The 24,747-nt window shown below is 49.6% G+C and overlaps 1 protein-coding gene across 2 annotated transcripts in view; it reads left to right on the forward strand.

Annotated features, from left to right (window-relative positions):
* Positions 1–24,257, forward strand: part of EMILIN1 (elastin microfibril interfacer 1) — an 87,501-nt gene extending 63,244 nt beyond the window's left edge. For both annotated transcript variants that reach the window (XM_040347878.1, XM_040347880.1), the window contains 4 exons: positions 4,411–4,536; positions 7,357–7,374; positions 17,962–18,096; positions 23,480–24,257. In XM_040347878.1, coding sequence (XP_040203812.1) covers positions 4,411–4,536; positions 7,357–7,374; positions 17,962–18,096; positions 23,480–23,811 — 611 coding nt within the window. In that variant the 3' untranslated portion in view covers positions 23,812–24,257. The remainder of the gene's footprint in view (positions 1–4,410; positions 4,537–7,356; positions 7,375–17,961; positions 18,097–23,479) is intronic.
* Positions 24,258–24,747: the final 490 nt, after the last annotated feature.

Consider the following 24,747-nt stretch of genomic DNA (forward strand, 5'->3'; position numbering starts at 1 on the left):
CTGTGTGGGGGGTATTAGAGGGTAAGGGGGAGGTGTCTCCAGATTCAGGACAAACTTTGTACATTCTTGTTCCTAGCTTGTTGATGTACCTCAATACCAAATGAAGACATAGATTAGACACAGACAGGCATGTACTGGCCATCAGGACTACTGGGAGTTTCCCGGTGGGCCGATGGATCAGTGGGCCAGTTTCAATGACAGCAGACTGCAGTCTCTCTCCGGTCCTCTGTTCCCCCGCAGCACTCACCTCCTCTCCCTGCAGCTCGACTGAATACAGACATGATGCTCAGGAGTCAGCAATGAGAAGCTCATCATACGATCCGGAAAGGAGGGCGGCCACACACAGCTGTAACATAAGCTTCCTCGGCACTCCTTCTCTGATCTTTCCTTCCCCCCGCACTCCATCTAGATTCTCTGTGGCAGCAGACAGGATGGAGTGCGGGGGGAAGGAAAGAGCAGGGCAACGAGTGCCGAGGAAGCCTATGTTACAGCTGTGTGTGGCAGCCCTCTTTTCCGGATCGTATGATGAGCTTCTCATTGCCGACTCCTGAGCATATGGGGGACCAGAGCAGCATGGGGGAGAGAGATGAGCATATGGGGGACCAGAGCAGCATGGGGGGGAAGAGATGAGCATATGGGGGACCAGAGCAACATGGGGGGGGAAGAGATGAGCATATGGGGGACCAGAGCAGCATGGGGGGGGAAGAGATAAGCATATGGGGGACCAGAGCAGCATGGGGGGGGAAGAGATAAGCATATGGGGGACCAGAGCAGCATGGAGGAAGAGATGAGCATATGGGGGACCAGAGCAGCATGGGGGAGAGAGATGAGCATATGGGGGACCAGAGCAGCATGGGGGGGAAGAGATGAGCATATGGGGGACCAGAGCAACATGGGGGGGGAAGAGATGAGCATATGGGAGACCAGATCAGCATGGAGAAAGAGATGAGCATATGGGGGACCAGAGCAGCATGGGGGAGAGAGATGAGCATATGGGGGACCAGAGCAGCATGGGGGGGAAGAGATAAGCATATGGGGGACCAGAGCAGCATGGAGGAAGAGATGAGCATATGGGGGACCAGAGCAACATGGAGGAAGAGATGAGCATATGGGGGACCAGAGCAGCATGGGGGGGGAAGAGATGAGCATATGGGGGACCAGAGCAGCATGGAGGAAGAGATGAGCATATGGGGGACCAGAGCAACATGGAGGAAGAGATGAGCATATGGGGGACCAGAGCAGCATGGGGGGGGAAGAGATGAGCATATGGGGGACCAGAGCAACATGGGGGGGGGAAGAGATGAGCATATGGGGGACCAGAGCAGCATGGGGGGGGAAGAGATAAGCATATGGGGGACCAGAGCAGCATGGAGGAAGAGATGAGCATATGGGGGACCAGAGCAGCATGGGGGGGAAGAAATGAGCATATGGGAGACCAGATCAGCATGGAGAAAGAGATGAGCATATGGGGGACCAGAGCAGCATGGGGGGGGAAGAGATGAGCATATGGAGGACCAGAGCAGCATGGGGAGGAAGAGATGAGCATATGGGGGACCAGAGAAACATGGGGGGGAGAGATGAGCATATGGGGGACAAGAGCAGCATGGGGGGGGAAGAGATGAGCATATGGAGGACCAGAGCAGCATGGGGAGGAAGAGATGAGCATATGGGGGACCAGAGAAACATGGGGGGGAGAGATGAGCATATGGGGGACCAGAGCAGCATGGGGGAGAGAGATGAGCATATGGGGGACCAGAGCAGCATGGGGGGGGGGGAAGAAATGAGCATATGGGGGACCAGAGCAGCATGGGGAGGAAGAGATGAGCATATGGGGGACCAGAGCAGCACGGAGGAAGAGATGAGCATATGGGGGACCAGAGCAACATGGGGGGGAAGAGATGAGCATATGGGGGACCAGATCAGCATGGGGGGGGAAGAAATTAGCATATGGGGGACCAGAGCAGCATGGGGGAGAGAGATGAGCATATGGGGGACCAGAGCAGCATGGGGGGAAGAGATGAGCATATGGGGGACCAGAGCAGCATGGGGGAGAGATGAACATATGGGGGACTAGAGCAACATGGGGGGGGGGAGAGATGAGCATATGGGAGACCAGATCAGCATGGAGGAAGAGGTGAGCATATGGGGGACCAGAGCAACATGGGGGGGGGGGGGGAGATGAGCATATGGGGGACCAGACCTAAAATATCTATGGAGGTTCAGGTTAGATGTATGAAATATCTATGGGGGTTCAGGTTAGATGTCTGAAGTATCTATGGGGGTTCAGGTTAGATGTATGAAATATCTATGGGGGTTCAGGTTAGATGTATGAAATATCTATGGGGGTTCAGGTTAGATGTATGAAATATCTATGGGGGTTCAGGTTAGATGTATGAAATATCTATGGGGGTTCAGGTTAGATGTATGAAATATCTATAGGGGTTCAGGTTGGATGTATGAAATATCTATGGGGGTTCAGGTTAGATGTATGAAATATCTATGGGGGTTCAGGTTAGATGTATGAAATATCTATGGGGGTTCAGGTTAGACGTCTGAAATATCTATGGGGGTTCAGGTTAGATGTATGAAATATCTATGGGGGTTCAGGTTAGATGTATGAAATATCTATGGGGGTTCAGGTTAGATGTATGAAATATCTATGGGGGTTCAGGTTAGATGTATGAAATATCTATGGGGGTTCAGGTTAGATGTATGAAATATCTATGGGGGTTCAGGTTAGATGTATGAAATATCTATGGGGGTTCAGGTTGGATGTATGAAATATCTATGGGGGTTCAGGTTGGATGTATGAAATATCTATGGGGGTTCAGGTTAGATGTATGAAATATCTATGGGGGTTCAGGTTAGATGTCTGAAATATCTATGGGGGTTCAGGTTAGATGTATGAAATATCTATGGGGGTTCAGGTTGGATGTCAGAAATATCTATGGGGGTTCAGGTTAGACGTCTGAAATATCTATGGGGGTTCAGGTTGGATGTATAAAATTTCTATGGGGGTTCAGGTTGGATGTATGAAATATCTATGGGGGTTCAGGTTAGATGTATGAAATATCTATGGGGGTTCAGGTTAGACGTATGAAATATCTATGGGGGTTCAGGTTAGATGTATGAAATATCTATGGGGGTTCAGGTTATACGTCTGAAATATCTATGGGGGTTCAGTTTAGATGTCTGAAATATCTATGGGGGTTCAGGTTAGACGTCTGAAATATCTATGGGGGTTCAGGTTGGATGTATGGAATATCTATGGGGGTTCAGGTTAGATGTATGAAATATCTATGGGGGTTCAGGTTAGATGTATGAAATATCTATGGGGGTTCAGGTTGGATGTATGAAATATCTATGGGGGTTCAGGTTAGATGTATGCAATATCTATGGGGGTTCAGGTTAGACGTCTGAAATATCTATGGGGGTTCAGGTTAGATGTATGAAATATCTATGGGGGTTCAGGTTAGATGTATGAAATATCTATGGGGGTTCAGGTTAGATGTATGAAATATCTATGGGGGTTCAGGTTAGATGTATGAAATATCTATGGGGGTTCAGGTTGGATGTATGAAATATCTATGGGGGTTCAGGTTAGATGTATGAAATATCTATGGGGGTTCAGGTTAGACGTCTGAAATATCTATGGGGGTTCAGGTTAGATGTATGAAATATCTATGGGGGTTCAGGTTAGATGTATGAAATATCTATGGAGGTTCAGGTTAGACGTATGAAATATCTATGGGGGTTCAGGTTAGATGTATGAAATATCTATGGGGGTTCAGGTTATACGTCTGAAATATCTATGGGGGTTCAGGTTAGATGTATGAAATATCTATGGGGGTTCAGGTTAGATGTATGAAATATCTATGGGGGTTCAGGTTAGATGTATGAAATATCTATGGTGGTTCAGGTTAGATGTATGAAATATCTATGGGGGTTCAGGTTAGATGTATGAAATATCTATGGAGGTTCAGGTTAGATGTATGAAATATCTATGGGGGTTCAGGTTAGACGTCTGAAATATCTATGGGGGTTCAGGTTAGATGTATGAAATATCTATGGGGGTTCAGGTTGGATGTATGAAATATCTATGGGGGTTCAGGTTAGACGTCTGAAATATCTATGGGGGTTCAGGTTAGACGTATGAAATATCTATGGGGGTTCAGGTTAGACGTCTCTCAGGCTCACAGGTCCGCACGGCAAGGTGTGCAGGAACTATGGTGGAGAGGATCTCACCACTATTGTAAGTAGGCGATAGAAGAAGCCAACAGTTATCTCGGCCCATCTATAGTGGTAAAATATTTTATGGGTGGCCTGACCCTTTATCACGATATGTACAGAAATGTTGATATTTAATACATACCTCAAATCTTACCTCTTCCTACCTTCTCATTATCATAGGACCTCCAGGCCTGCCAGGTCCTCCTGGCCCAATTGGGAAGACTGGGCCCCCCGGGCCACAAGGACCTCTTGGACCCCCTGGTAAAGATGGGGCAGCTGGAAAACAAGGGCCCATAGGACCACCAGGTGAGATCAGTTCTTCCGGATACACACATAGATACTGGAGCTACAACTTTAAAGCGGAGATCCACCCTAAAGTGGAACTTCCGCTCATCAGATTGGCACCTTTCGGGGGGGGGGTGGGACAGGATACCACTTCCACAAGTGCGGCCACGGCCGTAACGCGGCTATGACGTCACCGCAGGGCTCCCTCCTCTTCCTCCCCTGGCCGCCGGGCTAATAGGAGAGAGGAGCAGGGCCTCGCGCATGCGCAGTAGGGTTACCGGCGTGAAGCCGAAAGGCTACTCTGCCGGCTCCCCTTACCCGCAATGGCGACGGCAGCACCCGACAGCTGATGGAAACATGCGGTGCCAACATCGAGGGACTGCAGGACAGGGAAGTGTTCAATTATAAAAAGTCAGTAGCTGCAGTATGTGTAGCTGCTGGCTTTTAATTTTTTTTCCCGGGACAAAAAAAATCAATTGCCGCCACTGTGCCCATCAATTGCCGCCACTGTGCCCATCAAACACAGCTACTGTGCCCATAAATTGGCGCCACTTTGCCCATCAAACGCAGCTACTGTGTCCATCAATTGCCGCCACTGTGCCCATTAAACAAAGCCACTGTGCCCATCAAATGCAACCAGTTTGCCCCATCAAATGCCGCCAGTTTGCACATCAATTGCCGCCACTGTGCCCATCAAATGCAGCTACTGTGCCCATCAATTGCTGCCACTGTGCCCATCAGACCCAGCTACTGTGCCCATCAATTGCCGCCACTGTGCCCATCAAACGCAGCTATTGTGGCCCATCAATTCCTGCCACTGTGCCCATTAACCAAAGCCACTGTGCCCATCAAATACAGCCAGTTTGCCCCATTAAATGCCGCCAGTTTGACCCATCAAATGCCGCCAGTTTGCCCCATCAAATGCCGCCAGTTTGCCCCATCAAATGTCGCCATTTGCCCCATCAAATGCCGCCAGTTTGCCCCATCAAATGCCGCCAGTTTGCCCCATCAAATGATGCCAGTTTGCCCCATCAAATGCAGCCAGTTTGCCCCATCAAATGCCGCCAGTTTGCCCCATCAAATACAGCCAGTTTGCCCATCAAATGCCGCCAGTTTGCCCATCAAATGCGGCCAGTTTGCCCCATCAAATGCGGCCAGTTTGCCCCATCAAATGCCGCCAGTTTGCCCCATCAAATGCAGCCAGTTTGCCCCATCAAATGCCGCCATTTTGCCCCATCAAATGATGCCAGTTTGCCCCATCAAATGATGTCAGTTTGCCCCATCAAATGCCGTAATTTTGCCCCATCAAATGCCGCCAGTTTGCCCCATCAAATGCAGCCAGTTTGCCCCATCAAATGCCGCCAGTTTGCCCCATCAAATGCCGCCAGTTTGCCCCATCAAATGCCGCCAGTTTGCCCCATCAAATGCCGCCAGTTTGCCCCATCAAATGCCGCCAGTTTGCCCCATCAAATGCAGCCAGTTTGCCCCATCAAATGCCGCCAGTTTGCCCCATCAAATACAGCCAGTTTGCCCATCAAATGCCGCCAGTTTGCCCATCAAATGCGGCCAGTTTGCCCCATCAAATGCGGCCAGTTTGCCCCATCAAATGCCGCCAGTTTGCCCCATCAAATGCAGCCAGTTTGCCCCATCAAATGCCGCCATTTTGCCCCATCAAATGATGCCAGTTTGCCCCATCAAATGATGTCAGTTTGCCCCATCAAATGCCGTAATTTTGCCCCATCAAATGCCGCCAGTTTGCCCCATCAAATGCAGCCAGTTTGCCCCATCAAATGCCGCCAGTTTGCCCCATCAAATGCCGCCAGTTTGCCCCATCAAATGCCGCCAGTTTGCCCCATCAAATGCCGCCAGTTTGCCCCATCAAATGCCGCCAGTTTGCCCCATCAAATGCCGCCAGTTTGCCCCATCAAATGCAGCCAGTTTGCCCCATCAAATGCAGCCAGTTTGCCCCATCAAATGCCGCCAGTTTGCCCCATCAAATGCCGCCAGTTTGCCCCATCAAATGCCGCCAGTTTGCCCCATCAAATGATGCCAGTTTGCCCATCAAATGCCGCCAGTTTGCCCCATCAAATGCAACCAATTTGCCCCCCCCCCCCGCCCAGCACTTACCTTTCTCGGGTCAGCACCATCTTCCACACTCCCTCCGAGTCCTCGATGTCTTCTCCCATCCCATTTATGTCAGAGATGCTATGATTGGACGCCTGATAGGCGTCCAATCACAGCTCCTGTCACTTCAGCCATTCAGGTGACCGGTAACTAGACCCGGTGCACCTGATTGTCTGAGAGGCGGGTCAGTGTTAGGGAAGCACTGCACAGCACTGTTTAAACAGGGAATGCACAGCAATGCGCCCGCTGCTTAAGAAATTGGAAGCCTATTAGAGCCCACAGGCTGTAATCAGGAAGCCTATTTGAGCCTCTGGCTCTAATAAGGCACTTCAAAAACACCCCCACCGCTGTAATTCAGATGCCCGGCGCCCAACAAAGGGCCAAACACCTGAATAGGGGGCGGCAGAGGCAACAAAAGATAGATTCATGCAATGCATTAATCTATCTATTGGTGATTGACGGGTGCAGGAGAGAGGGGGCGGCACTCCTGCGCCCTCTATGGACGCACCACCATTGGTCATCATGGTCAGGGACAGTACTGGCCGGCAAACATGACAGAGGGGGTCATTATTTTCTGTCTGGTATATAGTATATAGGAGGTCTGTGTGATATGGAACCCCCATTATACACGGCTGAGTCTGTATGAGATATAATATGGATGATGTTATAATTCTGCCTGTCAGAGGTGTAATTTAATGTCCTGTTTTCTTGTTTCAGGTCTGCGCGGGGAACAAGGTGAGACATTCCCATCAGATTTTATTCTGTGATCAACCAGAGATTCAGAGGGAGAACACTGCAGATTGTTCTGGCCTTGTAGGAAGGTCTTTCTGGTCTGTGTATGGGCCGGTCCCTGGAGAGGTGGTATGGCCCGGTCCCTGGAGAGGTGGTCCCTGGAGAGGTGGTTTGGGCCGGTCCCTGGAGAGGTGGTATGGGCCGGTCCCTGGAGAGGTGGTATGGGCCGGTCCCTGGAGAGGTGGTATGGCCCGGTCCCTGGAGAGGTGGTCCCTGGAGAGGTGGTTTGGGCCGGTCCCTGTAGAGGTGGTATGGGCCAGTCCCTGGAGAGGTGGTCCCTGGAGAGGTGGTATCCGCCGGACACTGGAGAGGTGGTATGGGCCGGTCCCTGGAGAGGTGGTATGGGCCGGTCCCTGTAGAGGTGGTATGGGCCAGTCCCTGGAGAGGTGGTCCCTGGAGAGGTGGTATGTGCCAGTCCCTGGAGAGGTGGTATGGGCCGGTCCCTGGAGAGGTGGTATGGGTCGGTCCCTGGAGAGGTGGTATGGGCCGGTCCCTGGAGAGGTGGTATGGGCCGGTCCCTGGAGAGGTGGTATGGCCCGGTCCCTTGACCAGTGTAATTCGGATAGCCCAATTACCCCCCAAAAACCAACCACAATGTTACCATTACCTTGACCCCCTATTAATATATAAACGAGAGACACAAGTAGTTGGAGTTAAATTTGGCCACGACAGCCAAAATTTTTATTTTACCACAAAATAATATTAAATAAATATTAAATAAAATACTTAAATCAACAAAACTTTTCCTTTAACACTTTAATAACCACTTTTAATAATAGTAACCCAGCCTATTGGTCTTTGACGGTACCCGGCTTAAACCTCCTTTATTTAACCTTACACTGCGGAAACCATAACCATAACCGGCCCCCAGCCGACCCAGCTCGGAGACGAACCTTTTCCCACCGCAGTGCAACTATACCCGTATTCCAGCAGACACCGTTCCACTGGAATAATCCCCCATAAGGATCCCATCCCACCGATGAGCCCACCACCATTTTCATCCCGTCTGTACTGCCACCATCAAAGACCACCGAACACCGCCACAGCCCGAAAGGGTAACGCCTTACCCTTATGGGCCCCTCCACACCCACAGGGCCCTCTGTATTCCCTCCTGCAGATCCAAAAACCACAGCTCCATCCCCACATCAGATAAATGAACACCATCCTTACTGAGGTATAAGCCTACATTCTCCTCCAACTCCAAGTGTCTTACCACTAGCCCCCCATGTCTTACCACAAAACGCCCAATCACCTTATTAACCTTGATCCGCCCTTTGTTCAGCCTAAATACCGATCTAGCCATGCGCCAAGTGGTCCGAGCGATTATGTCGGACCAAACCAGTAGCATTCCCGGATAGGCCGCGCGAAAGGTCAATACATCCGCCTTAACGGCCGTGATCAAGTCCCCGATGGGCCTAATTCCTAAATCGTTCCCCCCTACATGGAGGACTAACACATCAGGAGGACGGTCCAATCGGGCATAGTGCTGCACCTCTGGCAGCACCCTGCCCCATCCCATCCCCCTAATGCCCAACCACCGTATCCTGGCCTCTCCCCTAGGGAATCCCAGCTGCTTGCCCTCTGGCCTAGCTTCCGCCCTTCTGGCCCCCCAATACACATATGAGTGCCCCAAGATCCAAACGAGGCGCTCCTGACCACCATCTGAAAAGACAAACAACAAAATTGAGTGAACAGCATCATGTAACACCTTCCACATGCACCACCTCCCACCTTCTGATACCTTTTTTACTCCGTCACCATATGTGGTCTAACGTATGACCTGAACCTCTTTGATTCCCACCTGCCGATACGTTTCACTGCCGCCTCATCCAACCCGCACCGAGCCGCCTCAGTAGCCGCCCCGATGCGGAAGGAGTGTGAAGCGAATTGCTTTTCATCGAACCCAGCTGCCCTTAGGCATTTCCTGAACACTGCTGTGAATTGAAACTTGGACACGAACGACCCGTCCGCATGCAGTAGCAGGGGCCCTCCCAGCCCCGGGCGTATGGCCAAAAACTCCCTCATCACCTTCACCGGGCAAACCCCTGACCCGTGTAGCGCGTATAAAAACACGTCCACCCCTTTTCCGACCTGATCCGTTTTGGACCTGCGCAACCTAAACACCACTCTACCTTCCCCCACTTGTACGTCTGTGAACAACAACCCTCCCCCGACTGTTTTCGAGGGGCTAACTAATTCTCCCACCCGGAACGCCCCAAAAAACGCGATAGTAAACACCGCCCTAAACAAAATAACTTCATACTCACCAGAGCATACCTCCAACAGCACCCCACAGATCGCCTGCAAAACCCCGAAGGACACCGGTCTCCTCGTATCCCTGCTCCTGTTCCCCTTCCTGTACCCTTTTACCGCTTGTTTTACCCAAAATGACTTTGTAAAATCCAACCTGCCCTGCAGCTTAAATAAAAAGGCCAGTGCCGCCAACTTTTTGTCCAGCGCGGAAACCGACCCGCCCCCTTCCATGTGTCTAGCCGCAAAGTACAGTACCAACAAACCCATTTCGGCATCACCTGGCTTGTCTTCTGAAATGCGCCTGAAAATGTCCCACTCCTTCCAGACCTTGGCGTACGCCGCCCATGTAGGCCCACTCACCGAGCGCCTGATCCATGTGGCGGCAATTCCGAAACAATCCCCCACATCCACCCCGGGCAGGGGACCCCTTCTCTGTCCGCGTGCGGGGCCAACTCTCTGAACTTGTCCCACTGAAAGCGAGACAGCGCGTCAGCCAGCTTGTTGTCCACACCCGGAATATGCACCGCATACATAAATATGTTCCATTGCAGGCATCTCAACACCAAATGGCGCAGCAACCGCACCACCGGCAAAGAAGAAGCGGTGATCCGATTGATGACCTGTACCACCCCCATGTTGTCACAGTTTAGCCTGATCTTCATATTCCTGCAACATTCCCCCCACAATTCCATTGCCACCACCACCGGGAATAATTCCAGCAATACCAGGTTCTTCACCAACCCTCCCGTGACCCACTCCGCCGGCCACCCCTCCGCACTCCAGTGCCCTTTGAAAAACGCCCCGTAACCCGTAGATCCCGCCGCGTCAGTGACCAGGTCCAAATCGAAGTTACTCACCGGGCCTTCCATCCACAAGGACCGGCCATTATAGTCCTCCAGAAACGAATGCCACACCCGCAAATCCGCCTGTAGCTCCCTTGTCAGTCTTACAAAGTGCGTTGGCACTTTAACCCCCGCCGTAGCCGCCGACAGCCGTCGGCTAAACACCCGTCCCATAGGGATGATGCGGCAGGCAAAATTCAATTTGCCCAGCAGGGATTGCAGTGCCCTCAACTGTACTTTTTGGCGCCCCAACATACCTTTTATCTCCAGCCGGAGATTGTCCACCTTCTCCACAGGTAACCTACACTCCATGGCCACCGAGTCTATCACAATCCCTAAGAAACTCAATTCTGTAGTTGGACCCTCCGTCTTATCTGCCGCCAGCGGCACTCCAAACCTTTCCGCCACATGCTGCAATGTTGCCAGCAATGTCGCGCAAACCCTGGAAGCCGGGGGTCCAACGCACAGAAAATCATCAAGGTAGTGGATGACAGAATTTACCCCTGCCACGTCCCTAACTACCCATTCCAAGAAAGAACTGAACTTCTCGAACAAGGCGCACGAGATGGAGCACCCCATGGGCAAACACTGGTCTACATAATACTTCCCCTGCCACCGGCAACCCAACAGCCAAAAACTGTCCGGGTGTACCGGCAGCAAACGAAATGCAGCCTCAATGTCCGATTTTGCCATGAGCGCTCCCTCCCCATAGCGCCTGACCCACTGCACTGCCGCGTCGAAAGACGTGTACGACACCGTACAAGCCTCTGGGTCAATCGCGTCATTCACCGATCCCCCTTTTGGGAAGGATAAATGGTGAATGAGGCGGAACTTGTTCGGCTCTTTTTTGGGCACCACTCCCAGGGGCGACACCACCAGCCTGGGCAAAGGCACCTCCTCGAACGGCCCCCCCATCCTACCCAATTCCACCTCCTTGGCCAACTTGTCTGACACTACCCCCGGGTTCTCAAGAGCCGAACGCAAATTCTTAGCCAAAGGTGGCACCTCTGACAATGCGCACGGAATGGTAAAACCCACCGAGAATCCGGAGGCAAGCAGCGCCCTGGATACCTATTTAGGAAAGGACGCATCCTTTCCCACTTCACCGGAGTCATCCCTCTTGTTCCCAGCTTCCCCTGTTCGCTTCCCTTTTTTAAAACATCGTGACAACGGATGGCTCCCCCCACACCCCGAACACTCGTGACGGAAACGACAGGTTCCTCCATATGTGCAGGAACCCTCGTTGAACTTCCAGCATAACCCCCACTTTTTTCCGGCCGGCGGTCCCGAGGTGGATGTACCTCCGGCCCCCCCCGAAAAAAACTGGTTCGACGCCCGTGGAGCCGACATCATGCGCATCCACAGACTGATATCCTTGTGGTCCCACCTGAGGGATGGGCGCACCGCCCTGCGCTGACGAAATTGCTCGTCATAACGCAGCCAACCCGTCCCCCCATAAACCCGATGAGCCTCCCCAATCGCGTCCATATAGCAGAACAACCCGGAGCAATGCTCCGGATTCTTCTCCCCTATGACGCTGGCCATAATGGCAAAGGCCTGTAGCCAGTTCACAAAAGTGCGCGGGATCAGCCTGTACCTCCTCTTCTCCTCATCCTCCTTTTTGGAGTCATCCGGCTTCACTCTATCCAGATTGAACTTCTCCAAAGGAAGGAGGGAGAAGATTTCCACGTACTCACCTTTTACGATCTTGTCCCGCACCTCCTGTTTCAAATGCACCCCAAGCGGACCCTCATAACAAACGTAGACTTCGCCTTTCGCAGCGTCAGCTATGCGCACCACATCAGATCTGACCACCGCTGGCTTGTCCCCCCCCCGCCTTATCCCCTCCTGTGCTGCTATCCGGAACCGGCCCCGACCCCCCGGTGAGGGGGACGTCCGCCACCACCGCGGGGGGTGCTGCCGCTGCAGCCCCCGCCCCTCCCCCCACCCACGGCGCCACCTGTGGATATGGTTGTAGCCCCCCAGAAAACCTCTGCACAAGATCCCGCAGTCCCCTGAAAAATTCCCCTAGGCCCGCCGGTGTCCCCGGCGCAGCAGGCGGAACGCCCGCCACCCCAGGGCCAGCAGCGGGGGGTGGGGATTGGGCAGGCTGCCCACTCCCCCCTGACATGACACCCCCCCCAGAAACCCCCATTGCCCCACCCCCAACCCCCAACAATCTACACAAAACAGCAGCTACATCCCCTTCCATAGAATTAGAGTGCTTACCGTGTCGGCTGGATGCGTCTCCCACAGCCCTAGCAGGCCCGATCACCGCCGGCGACGCCACCGCGGGCTCCTCTCCGTCCGACTCTGAGACTTCGCCCTCCGACCTGTCTTCTGAAGCCGGCGTCCGAGACGAAGTCAACCCCCCAGGCGGACCATGCCTGGGGGTCGCAGACCCTGGCCTAAGCGCCGGGCGACCTCTAGGTTGTGACCCGGCTGTCGTCGGGGCGGACTGCCCATCTCCTCTCCCAGGGCCCCGACTAGGCCCCGGCCCTCCATCTTCCTGCAAGGGGGGGTCCGACCCCCCTCCCCTCCGGGAACCGGCGGCCGCATGGGAATCCAGCCCGCCGGTCGAATCCCTGCTACTCCCACGCCGAGTCCCCCCCCTCGATGTCCCTGGGCTAGAGGGGGAGACCGAACGATCCCTGTGTCCCCGACGGGCAGGCGAGGAACGGGCGCCATCGTGACCCGTAGCCCCGCCCACCGAGCTCCGCCGACGGCGAGGATTCCGGTCCGCCTCACCCCCCGCCGAAGCATTGGCGCGCTTGGCCGGGGGGGGCGCCGGGTCCACATGGGGGCTCCTAACTGGGCGCTGAGCTCTCACCGTAGGGCTGGGCGAGTAACGCTACGGGGCCCTGGACCTCCGAGCACGAGGCAGCCGCACTTCTGTCTCCTGGGACCCACCCGCTTCTTCCCTCAGCAGACCGCCGACTTGCTCCTCCAGCCATCCGGGGTCCCGAGACGCAGCCGCCGCCCGTAGCCTTGCAAAAATCAGGTCAATATCCATCGCACTATCTAACAGACCAGGAGCAGAGAGAAAAAACCTGCCTCCTCTGGTCTTTGCTTCCCGCACTTTCCTCCCTGGTCCACGCCTTCCCCTTTTATAATGCTCCTCCCCTCACTGCAAGTCCCTGCATTTTCTTTCCACCAATCAGCTTACATCCTTCTTAACCCTTTCTTGTCCTACCTCCCCACAGTCATGCCCGGCCCTACGTTATTGTCTTCTGGCTTTTTACTCCGGGCCTCACTGGAGAGGTGGTCCCTGGAGAGGTGGTATGGGTCGGTCACTGGAGAGGTGGTATGGGCCGGTCCCTGGAGAGGTGGTATGGGCCGGTCCCTGGAGAGGTGGTATGGGTCGGTCCCTGGAGAGGTGGTATGGGTCGGTCCCTGGAGAGGTGGTATGGGTCGGTCCCTGGAGAGGTGGTATGGGCCAGTCCCTGGAGAGGTGGTATGGGTCGGTCCCTGGAGAGGTGGTATGGCCCGGTCCCTGGAGAGGTGGTATGGGCCGGTCCCTGGAGAGGTGGTATGGGCTGGTCCCTGGAGAGGTGGTATGGGCTGGTCCCTGGAGAGGTGGTATGGCCCAATACATGGAGAGGTGGCACGGGTGCAACAGTCAGGTCGGTGGCCCCCAGTTAGGCTGGCTAGTTAGGTTGATGGGTGTGGTGAGGACCTGTCATTTCCCTGTAGCTCTAATGTATGTTATTGGAGATATCTACATCACCCTGGGAGGTGGGGGGCTCTACATTCAGAGGGTCTTCCGAGCTCAGCTGCTCATTTCATGTGGAAATACTCTAAAGAAAAAGACTTCCTGGAGGTCTTCTCCAGCCAGATCGGGAACCTGGAGAACATCCAAGTGAAATAATCTCTGAATTCTGAATTCTCTTTAAATAAATGAGCATTGCAGCCGGGGGGGTCATTATATAGAGAAAAGCTGCTTATCACCCGCAATCCTTATACTTCTCCCAGGTGACACCCACAGGACAAGGTTCAGGATTAGTCTGGGGTTCCCAGCAGGGTTATAGGGTAAAGTGAGTGTCAAGGATTAGGGTAATAAGGCTAAGGTTAGACTAGACCCAATGTTGGGTTGGTGTAAAGTCTGAGATAAGATTATGGTCAGGGAAGGGATAGAATAGGGTTAGGGAAGAGTTAGGGAAGAGTTAGGGAAGTGTCTGAGTAAGTTTAGAGTAGAGCTAAAGTAGGTTTTGCCTGGGTTCGCATATGAGTCGCATGCAGCTCACAGCAGTGGTCTGGTGCGTCCTGGCTCACTGTTTCAGGTCCGATTTCAGGACGAATTTTAGGCAGAATTTGGACCTGAAATGGACCAAAAGACACACGTGCAAATCGCTGGGGAGATATGTGAACCGGCTCCATAGAGAGCTGTTTAAAATCTCCTGCTATCGCGAATCGGATGCAGGTAAACCTTATCCAATTCGCAACGGTGTGAACCCAGCCTCAGGGTTAGAATAGGATAAGGCTATGAGCTAGGGTGGAGTTGAGTTAGGTTTCAGTACGGTTACCATTCAGAGTTAGGTTTAGCAGTTAGGATCTAGTTCAAAATGGGTTGAATGAATGAATGAAAAACGTATAAAGCGCGGCGCATGCGAACTGAATCGCTTCTGGGTTGTGTAGGGTTAGAGTAGAAATTGAGAAGGGATAGGAGTTGGGGTAAGTAGGATTAGAGTTAGTAATTAGACTTGAGGGGCCAGATTCAGAAAGAGTTAAGCCGGCGTATCAGTAGATACGGCGTCGTAACTCTGAATCTGCGCCGTCGTATATTTAAGTGTATTCTCAAAATGAGATACACTTAAATCTAGCTAAGATACGACGGCCGGCGCCGTCGTATCTTAGCTTTCTACTTAGGCCGTCCGCTAGGGGCGTGAATGCTGATTTACACCTAGAATGCGTAAATCAGCGAGATACGCCTTTTCACGAACGTACGCTTACCCGTCGCAGTAGAGATACGCCATTTACATAAGGCGTTTTCAGGCGTAAAGTTAGTCGAACAAAAAGCTGGACTAGCCAATGTTAAGTATGGACGTCGGTCCCGCGTCGAAGTTTGAAATGTTTACGTCGTTTGCGTAAGTCGTCCGTGAATGGGGCTGGACGTAATTTACATTCACGTCGAAACCAATATTTGGAGCATGCGCACTGGTATACGTCCACGGACGGCGCATGCGCCGTTCGTTCAAAACGTCATTTACGTGGGGGTCATGGTTTATTTACATAAAACACGCCCACCTCTTCACAATTTGAATTAGGCGCGCTTACGCCGGCCCATTTACGCTACGCCGCCGTAACTTAAAGCACTTGCCTCTCTGACTTACAGCGGCGTAGCGTAAATACGATACGCTACGCCGGCTGAAACATACGCCGCCCTACGTGAATCCAGCTATAGGTAAATAAGGGGTTGCGTAGGGTTAGAGTAGAAATTGAGAAGGGATAGGAGTTGGGGTAAAGTTAGAGTAGGATTAGAGTTAGTAATTAGACTCTAGGGCCCAGATTCTCAAAGGGCTTACGACGGCGCAACGCAATGTGCGCCGTCGTAAGTCCTAATCTGGGCCGTCGTATCTATGCGACTGATTCTTAGAATCAGTTACGCATAGATAACCATTAGATCCGACAGGTGTAAATGCAATATTTTTTCGCCGCTAGGTGTCGCCTCTGTCGTTTTCCCGATCGAGTATGCAAATTAGCAAAATCCGCGAATTCCCGAACGTACGCGCGGTCGACGCAGTGAAGATACAACGTTTACATTAGATTTGCGACTCGTAATGTTGCCCCTGCTATATGAGGGGCAACCAATGTTAAGTATGGCCATCGTTCCCGCGTCAAAATTTAAAAATTTACGTTGTTTGCGTAAGTCGTCCGTGAATGGGGCTGGACGGCATTTACGTTAACGTCGAAACCAATGACGTCCATGCAACGTCATTTACCGCAATGCACGTCAGTAAATTTTAGGGACAGCGCATGCGCAGTACGTTCGGCGCGGGAACGCGCCTTATTTAAATGATCCACGCCCCCTACCCGGATCATTTTAATTAGGCGGGCTTGCGCCGGGGGATTTACGCTACGCCGCTGCAACTTTACAGGCAAGTGCTTTGTGAATCAAGCACTTGCCCGTAAAACTTGCGGCGGCGTAACGTAAATGTCATACGTTACACCGCCGCAGTTTTGCGCGAGTCTACGTGAATTTGGCCCTAGGTAAATAAGGGGTAGTGTAGGGTTAGAATAGAGGTTGAGAAGGGACAGGAGTTGGGGTAAAGTTAGAGTAGGGTTGAAGTTAGAATAGGTAAGGCCGGGAGCTAGGGTAGGGTTGTGTAAATTCTCAGCAAGGTTAGAATTCAGAGTTATGCCGCGTACACACGATCATTTTTCGGGTTGTAAAAAAACAAAAAATGTAAAAAATGTAATCTAAAACGATGGTGTGTGTGGTGTTTTTCGTGGTTCTAAAAAACGACCAAAACGTTTTTCCAACATGCTCTATTTTCTCACGACGTTTTAAACAATGTCGTTTTTCGGGTTGTAAAAAATAGTCGTGTGTGGGCTTTAACGACGTGAAAAATCCGAGCCTTCTCAGAAGCAAGTTATGAGACGGGAGCGCTCGTTCTGGTAAAACTAGCGTTCGTAACAGACAGAAAAGCACGACTCGTCTTTTACTAACACAAAATCGGCAAAAGCAGCCCAAAGGGTGGCGCCATCCGCATGGAACTTCCCCTTTATAGTGCCGTCGTACGTGTTGTACGTCACCGCGCTTCGCTAGAGCATTTTTTTCACGATCGTGTGTAGGCAAGGCTGTTTTAATGATGAAGTTGAAAAAAACGTTGTTTTTTACAACCCGAAAAATGATCGTGTGTAGTTAAATTAGAGTAGGGCTAGGTTTTGTAGTTAAATGGTAGTGTAGGGTTAGAGTAGAGTTGGAGAAGGGACAGGAGTAGGGCTAGCCTAGGGTTAGCGAAGGGATAGTTTTAGAAACTAAGATAAAAATACAACTAAAGATAGGTTTATCTGTAAGGTAGAGGTAGGCCGTAACTAGAATAAGGTTAGTTCAGGGTTAGAGGAAGGTCTGTGGGTTTTGGTAAGAGTAGGGTTTGGAGTTTAGGTTGAAGTGGAGTAGGGTCAGGATAGGGTTAGGAGTTAGGGTGGAAGTGGGGTAGGGTTTGGAGTTACATTAGAATTAGGGTAGTGATAGGGTTAGGTGTAGAGTAGGGCTAGGAAAGGGTTAAATAAGCGTTGGGGGGTTTAGGGCATTGGGGGGTTTAGGCCTCCTGCCAGTAATCCTGCTTCCCGAAGGGCTGACTTCTCTCACAGTGGAAGGATCGGTATGCGGCCCTCATGATGATGAATGCACAGTGTACAATACAATACCATGTATGAGTCGATGACCGAATATATTACACCCTGCATAGAATAACATTGTTTGTATCTTCAGGTCTTGTTGGCCTCCCGCCTGATATTCCTCAAATCTCCTTCTCTGCTGCTCTCACCATTCCAGTATTGGAGGCCGGAACCATTGCGTTTGATAAGATTTTGGTGAATGATGGACATGGCTATGATCCAGAAACAGGTGAGTGCAGATCTCTGAAGATAGTCACTGTACTCCAACTCTAAAGATTGTTACCGATCATCCTCCAACCTTGAGGATGGTTAGCCATCAACCTCTTCCTGAGAGGATAGTTAGCCATCATCCTACAGACCCTCGAGGATCGATGTGCATCATCCTTGACCATTAAGGATAGTTACTTATCACTGTCCACCTCTGAGAAGAGATCTCATCCTTCACCTCTGAATATAGTTCTCCATCATCTTCTAGCTCTGAAGATCGTTATCCTTCATCATCCACCTTTCAGGATAGTTTTCCATCACCCTCTTCCTGTAGGGATAGTTCTCCATCATCTTCTAGCTCTGAAGATCGTTATCCTTCATCCTCCACCTTTCAGGATAGTTTGCCATCACCCTCTTCCTGTAGGGATAGTTCTCCATCATCTTCCAGCTCTAAAGGGTAGTTATCCTTCATCCTCCACCTTTCAGGATAGTTTGCCATCACCCTCTTCCTGTAGGGATAGTTCTCCATCATCTTCCAGCTCTAAAGGGTAGTTATCCTTCATCCTCCACCTTTCAGGATAGTTTTCCATCACCCTCTTCCTGTAGGGATAGTTCTCCATCATCTTCCAGCTCTGAAGATCGTTATCCTTCATCCTCCACCTTTCAGGATAGTTTTCCATCACCCTCTTCCTGTTGGGATAGTTCTTCATCATCTTCCAGCTCTGAAGATCGTTATCCTTCATCCTCCACCTTTCAGGATAGTTTGCCATCACCCTCTTCCTGTAGGGATAGTTCTCCATCATCTTCTAGCTCTGAAGATCGTTATCCTTCATCCTCCACCTTTCAGGATAGTTTTCCATCACCCTCTTCCTGTAGGGATAGTTCTCCATCATCTTCTAGCTCTGAAGATCGTTATCCTTCATCCTCCACCTTTCAGGATAGTTTTCCATCACCCTCTTCCTGTAGGGATAGTTATCCATCATCTTCCAGCTCTAAAGGGTAGTTATCCTTCATCCTCCACCTTTCAGGATAGTTTTCCATCACCCTCTTCCTGTAGGGATAGTTATCCATCATCTTCTAGCTCTAAAGGGTAGTTATCCTTCATCCTCCACCTTTCAGGATAGTTTTCCATCACCCTCTTCCTGTAGGGATAGTTATCCATCATCTTCTAGCTCTAAAGGGTAGTTATCCTTCATCCTCCACCTTTCAGGATAGTTTGCCATCATCCTCTTCCTGTAGGGATAGTTCAGGAGGCCGGGTCACTCGCTGGCCTGCCGGGCTGCATGCTCAGATAAGGGTCTGGTATTGATTTTGGGGGGCCACACCATTTTTTAAAACTAAGGGCTTGGTATAGATTGGGGAGACCCCACACAGTTTCTTTTATGAATTTTCTATTGCCGGCATTCTTTATTTTTACATTCAGCTGTCAATAGGGAAGCCCGCTGACAGCTGATGAGTCATTGGTTGTTAAGGATGGCAACTGGCTCCCAGCCCCGCTCTTTAGTTAGAATTAGTTAGAAAACTAAAAATAAACTAAACAAATTCCAAATCATGAATCATCAAAGCAAATTTAGTAACATAACGAATCTATATATGTTTCTGTTCTGAACATGTCCACCCCAGACCTCTGAGGATCATCATCTTCCAGAACTCTGAAAATAGGTAATCATCATCCTCTAGGCACCTAGAAAAATAATTAAATGCCTCCAGCAATATTGTCTTTTTATTACCCCGGACGGCATCAGTCTACAAGCAATCATGTCATGCCCACCCATATGTCACATGACCAGAAGGCCAGCCCTCCAAAAACTGATATTTGGTGTTTGGTAGATCCTGCTGAGTTTAACCAGCTAATGTTTCTTTATCTACTGTTTCTAGTCCTCAAAATGCTGTGTGAGTGTCACCATTCTAATGCTGTTTCCTTCTTCCTAAAACCCACGATGAGGGATCTCTCCTCATTATAATGGATGACAACACTTAGGTTTTGGATCTCCTGTCTGTAACAAAGGTTTTTGGCCTTGGGTTACCTGTCTCTAACAAAGGTTTTAGGTCTTGTGTCTCCTTTCTCTAGCAGAGGTTTTGGGTCTCAGGTCTCCTGTCTCTAATGAAGGTTTTAGGTCTTAGGTCTCCTGTCTCTAATGAAGGTTTTAGGTCTTAGGTCTCCTGCCTCTAACAAAGGTTTTTGGTTTTAGGTCTCCTGTCTCTAACAAAGGTTTTTGGTTTTAGGTCTTCTGTCTCTACTAAAGGTTTTCAGTTTTAGGTCCCCTGTCTCTAACAAAGGTTTTTGGTTTTAGGTCTCCTGCCTCTTACAAAGGTTTTTGGTTTTAGGTCTCCTGTCTCTAACAAAGGTTTTAGGTCTTAGGTCTCCTGTCTCTAACAAAGATTTTTGGTTTTAGGTCTCCTGCCTCTTACAAAGGTTTTTGGTTTTAGGTCTCCTGTCTCTAACAAAGGTTTTTGGTTTTAGGTCTCCTGCCTCTTACAAAGGTTTTTGGTTTTAGGTCTCCTGTCTCTAACAAAGGTTTTAGGTCTTAGGTCTTCTGTCTCTACTAAAGGTTTTCAGTTTTAGGTCCCCTGCCTCTAAGAAAGGTTTTAGGTCTTAGGTCTCCTGTCTGTAATAAAAGTTTTGGAGTATAGGTCTACTGTCTGTAATAAAGGTTTCGGAGCATAGGTCTCCTTTCTCTAACAAAGGTTTTTGGTTTTAGGTCTCCTTTCTCTAACAAAGGTTTTTGGTTTTAGGTCTCCTTTCTCTAACAAAGGTTTTAGGTCTTAGGTCTCCTGCCTCTAACAAAGGTTTTTGGTTTTAGGTCTCCTTTCTCTAACAAAGGTTTTAGGTCTTAGGTCTTCTGTCTCTAATGATGGTTTTTGGTTTTAGGTCTCCTTTCTCTAACAAAGGTTTTTGGTTTTAGGTCTCCTTTCTCTAACAAAGGTTTTTGGTTTTAGGTCTCCTTTCTCTAACAAAGGTTTTAGGTCTTAGGTCTCCTTTCTCTAGCAGAGGTTTTAGGTCTCAGGTCTTCTGTCTCTAATGAAGGTTTTAGGTCTTAGGTCTCCTGCCTCTAACAAAGGTTTTTGGTTTTAGGTCTCCTGTCTCTAACAAAGGTTTTAGGTCTCAGGTCTCCTGCCTCTAACAAAGGTTTTAGGTCTTAGGTCTTCTGTCTCTACTAAAGGTTTTCAGTTTTAGGTCTTCTGTCTCTACTAAAGGTTTTCAGTTTTAGGTCCCCTGTCTCTAACAAAGGTTTTAGGTCTTAGGTCTCCTGTCTCTAATGAAGGTTTTAGGTCTCAGGTCTCCTGCCTCTAACAAAGGTTTTTGGTTTTAAGTCTCCTGTCTCTAACAAAGGTTTTAGGTCTTAGGTCTTCTGTCTCTACTAAAGGTTTTCAGTTTTAGGTCCCCTGGCCCATATTCTCTGTAAAAATCTGTGGGCTGCTCTTAAGGCACTTACACTCCGCTGTCCCAACTTACAGGAGCAAGTGTTGTATTCCCCAAACACTTGCTCCGTAAGTTGGGATGGCGGAGTGTAAATGCCCCGGCGTAGCCTGGCGGATCTCCAAGGGGGCGGCTTGTATTCAAATTAAGCGCGCCCCCGATTCTAATGAACTGCGCATGCGCCGGGCTTCAAAAAGCCCAGTGCGCATGCTCCAGTTCTCGGCGGAAAACGTCAATGACGCCGACGTGTGCGTCATTGACGTAAAGTCGTATTCAAGAACGACTTACGGAAACGACGTACCCGATGAAAAAACACGACGCGGACCCGACGCCATCCGTAACATGGCCTACGTGGGACTTGCGGAAATTTATTCCTCATATAGCAGGACTAAATTTCCGCTTACGCAAACGACGTTAGCGACGGTTACGCGACGTGAACTCGTTCGGGAATCGGCGTAGAAGGATCATTTGCATACGCAAATGAGTCCTTCACGTAAATGCCATCTAGCGGCGGCCGGCATCATTACATTTAAGATCCGCCAGTGTAAGTGACTTACAGATGGCGGATCTTAAGTGTATCTATGCGAAAATGATTCTAAGAATCAGTCGCATAGATACACGGGCCAAAAAAGGGAGATACGATGGAGTATCCTGAGGTACTCCATCGTAACTTCTATGAGAATATGGCCCCCTGTCTCTAACAAAGGTTTTAGGTCTTAGGTCTCCTGTCTGTAATAAAAGTTTTGGAGTATAGGTCTACTGTCTGTAATAAAGGTTTTGGAGCATAGGTCTCCTTTCTCTAACAAAGGTTTTTGGTTTTAGGTCTTCTTTCTCTAACAAAGGTTTTAGGTCTTAGGTCTTCTGTCTCTAATGATGGTTTTTGGTTTTAGGTCTCCTTTCTCTAACAAAGGTTTTTGGTTTTAGGTCTCCTTTCTCTAAGGTTTTAGGTCTTAGGTCTTCTGTCTTTAATGAAGGTTTTAGGTCTTAGGTCTTCTGCCTCTAACAAAGGTTTTAGGTCTTAGCTCTCCTGCCTCTAACAAATGTTTTATGTCTTAGGTCTTCTGTCTCCAACAAAGGTTTTTAGTTTTAGGTCTCCTGTCTGTAATAAAGGTGTCCGGTGTTAGATCTCGTGTCTCTAACTAAGGGTTTCAGTCTCAGGTCTCCTGTCTCTAACAAAGGTTTTAGGTCTTAGGTCTCCTGTCTCTAACAAAGGTTTTAGGTCTTAGGTCTCCTGTCTCTAACAAAGGTTTTAGGTCTTAGCTCTCCTGTCTTTAATAGAGAAAGTAGACCTATGCTCCAAAACCTTTATTAGAGACAGGAGACCCAAGACTGAAAACCTTCATTAGAGACAGGAGACCTAAAACCGAAAACCTTTGTTAGAGGCAGGAGACCTAAGACCTAAAACCTTCATTAAAGACAGGAGACCTAAAACCGAAAACCTTTGTTAGAGGCAGGAGACCTAAGACCTAAAACCTTCATTGGAGACAGGAGACCTGAGACCTAAAACCTTTGCTAGAGACAGGAGACCCAAGATCTAAAACTTTTGTTAGAGAAAGATGACCTATGCTCCAAAACAAAGGTTTTAGGTCTTGGGTCTCCAGTCTCTAATGAAGGTGTTCGGTGTTAGGTCTCCTTTCTCTAACAAAGGTTTTCAGTTTTAGGTCCTCTGTCTCTAACAAAGGTTGTAGGTCTCATTTCTCTAACAAAGGTATTTGGTTTTAGGTCTCCAGTCTCTAACAAAGGTTTTCAGTTTTAGGTCTCCAGTCTCTAACAAAGGTTTTCACTCTTAGGTCTTGTGACGAGAAGAGGTCTTAGGTCTCCTTTCTCTAACAAAGGTTTTCAGTCTTAGGTCTCCTTTCTCTAACAAAGGTTTTCAGTCTTAGGTCTCCTGTCATTAACAAATGTATTAGGTCTCCTTTCTCTAACAGAGGTTTTAGGTCTTAGGTCTCCTTTCTCTAACAAGCTGTGTGCATTTTCTTTCCAGGTATCTTCACAGCCCCAATAGAAGGCAGGTATTTCTTTAGCGCCATCCTGACCGGCTACAAGGATGAAAAGATTGAAGCGGTGCTCTCCAAATCCAACTTGGGCATCGCCAGGGTGGACTCTGAAGGCTACCAACCGGAAGGCCTGGAGAAGAAGCCTCTTGTAGAGAACAAGACCACCACCAGCTCCCTTGGGGTCTTCAATATTATTCTACAGCTCACTGCGGGTGACACTGTCTGCCTTGACCTTGTGACCGGAAAGTTGGCCCATTCTGATGAGCCTCTGACTGTGTTCAGCGGCATCTTCCTGTATGAGGGGGAAGTGGACTACTAGGGGGACTCAAACTACTCAACATGATGATTTTTATTTTCTACAATAAGAAGGGTGAAACTTTTCTATGGTGAATTTTGAGTCATTTTTCTTTTGTTAATGTTATCTGGGGCCAGAAGAGTAATGAGTGAGGACAATCCTGGAAGATAAGACATTATCTACCCAACAAAAGACATCTTCCTGAATGGGGACCCAGCGGCCATCTTGTATAAGCATCCGCTCACCAAGCCTATGAATGCACCTCACAGATCCAGTTATCCCCATTATAAAACCACTTAGCTTTTCAACTGTATCAAGGTTATCCCAGCACAAAGTCACCGGCACAAATGAAGCAATCGTTATTGTATAAGATGAGATATATTGATGATTTGACTGGACAGACGAGTTACATGAAGTCAGTTGTGTTGTGTTTATTAAATGGGGTCAGATCAGACCTCCGTCCACAATCAGAGGTGTCTGTTCCTTCTAACACACAATGCATGACAATGATCTGGTGAATGGGTGTGTACGTGTGTGTGTGTGTGGGGGTGTGTGGGGGTGTCCGGGGATTGTGAAACCACGGAAGGAGGCTGGGTCTAGGAGATTAAAATTGTTTACCAGTCTTGGATGAAGTGGGGAAGGATTAGAACTCCTGTCCATTTTTTGCTGCTATATGGGGCCCCTTTGAGAGATTCTCCTTCATTTCCTTTCCTGCTGACAGCACTTTACCAAACAGGAAGTCAGGGGAACTGTACGGCAGGAATACAAATCTGACAGGGACTCCAGCTTTCTTCTATTCTACTAAAGTAAAGTATTTTTCTTTCTTGTCCATTGAGGGACACAGGTGTTCAGAAACAGTTGGGTTATACTGCTGAAACGACAATCCCATCTATGAAAGGGGTTAACGTAGTTTAGGATTTTGCATTCCCGAACACAAGGCAGCTACCGACACTCCAGTCA

This window comes from Rana temporaria, chromosome 4 (genome assembly GCF_905171775.1).
Source record: "Rana temporaria chromosome 4, aRanTem1.1, whole genome shotgun sequence".
NCBI lineage: Eukaryota > Metazoa > Chordata > Amphibia > Anura > Ranidae > Rana > Rana temporaria.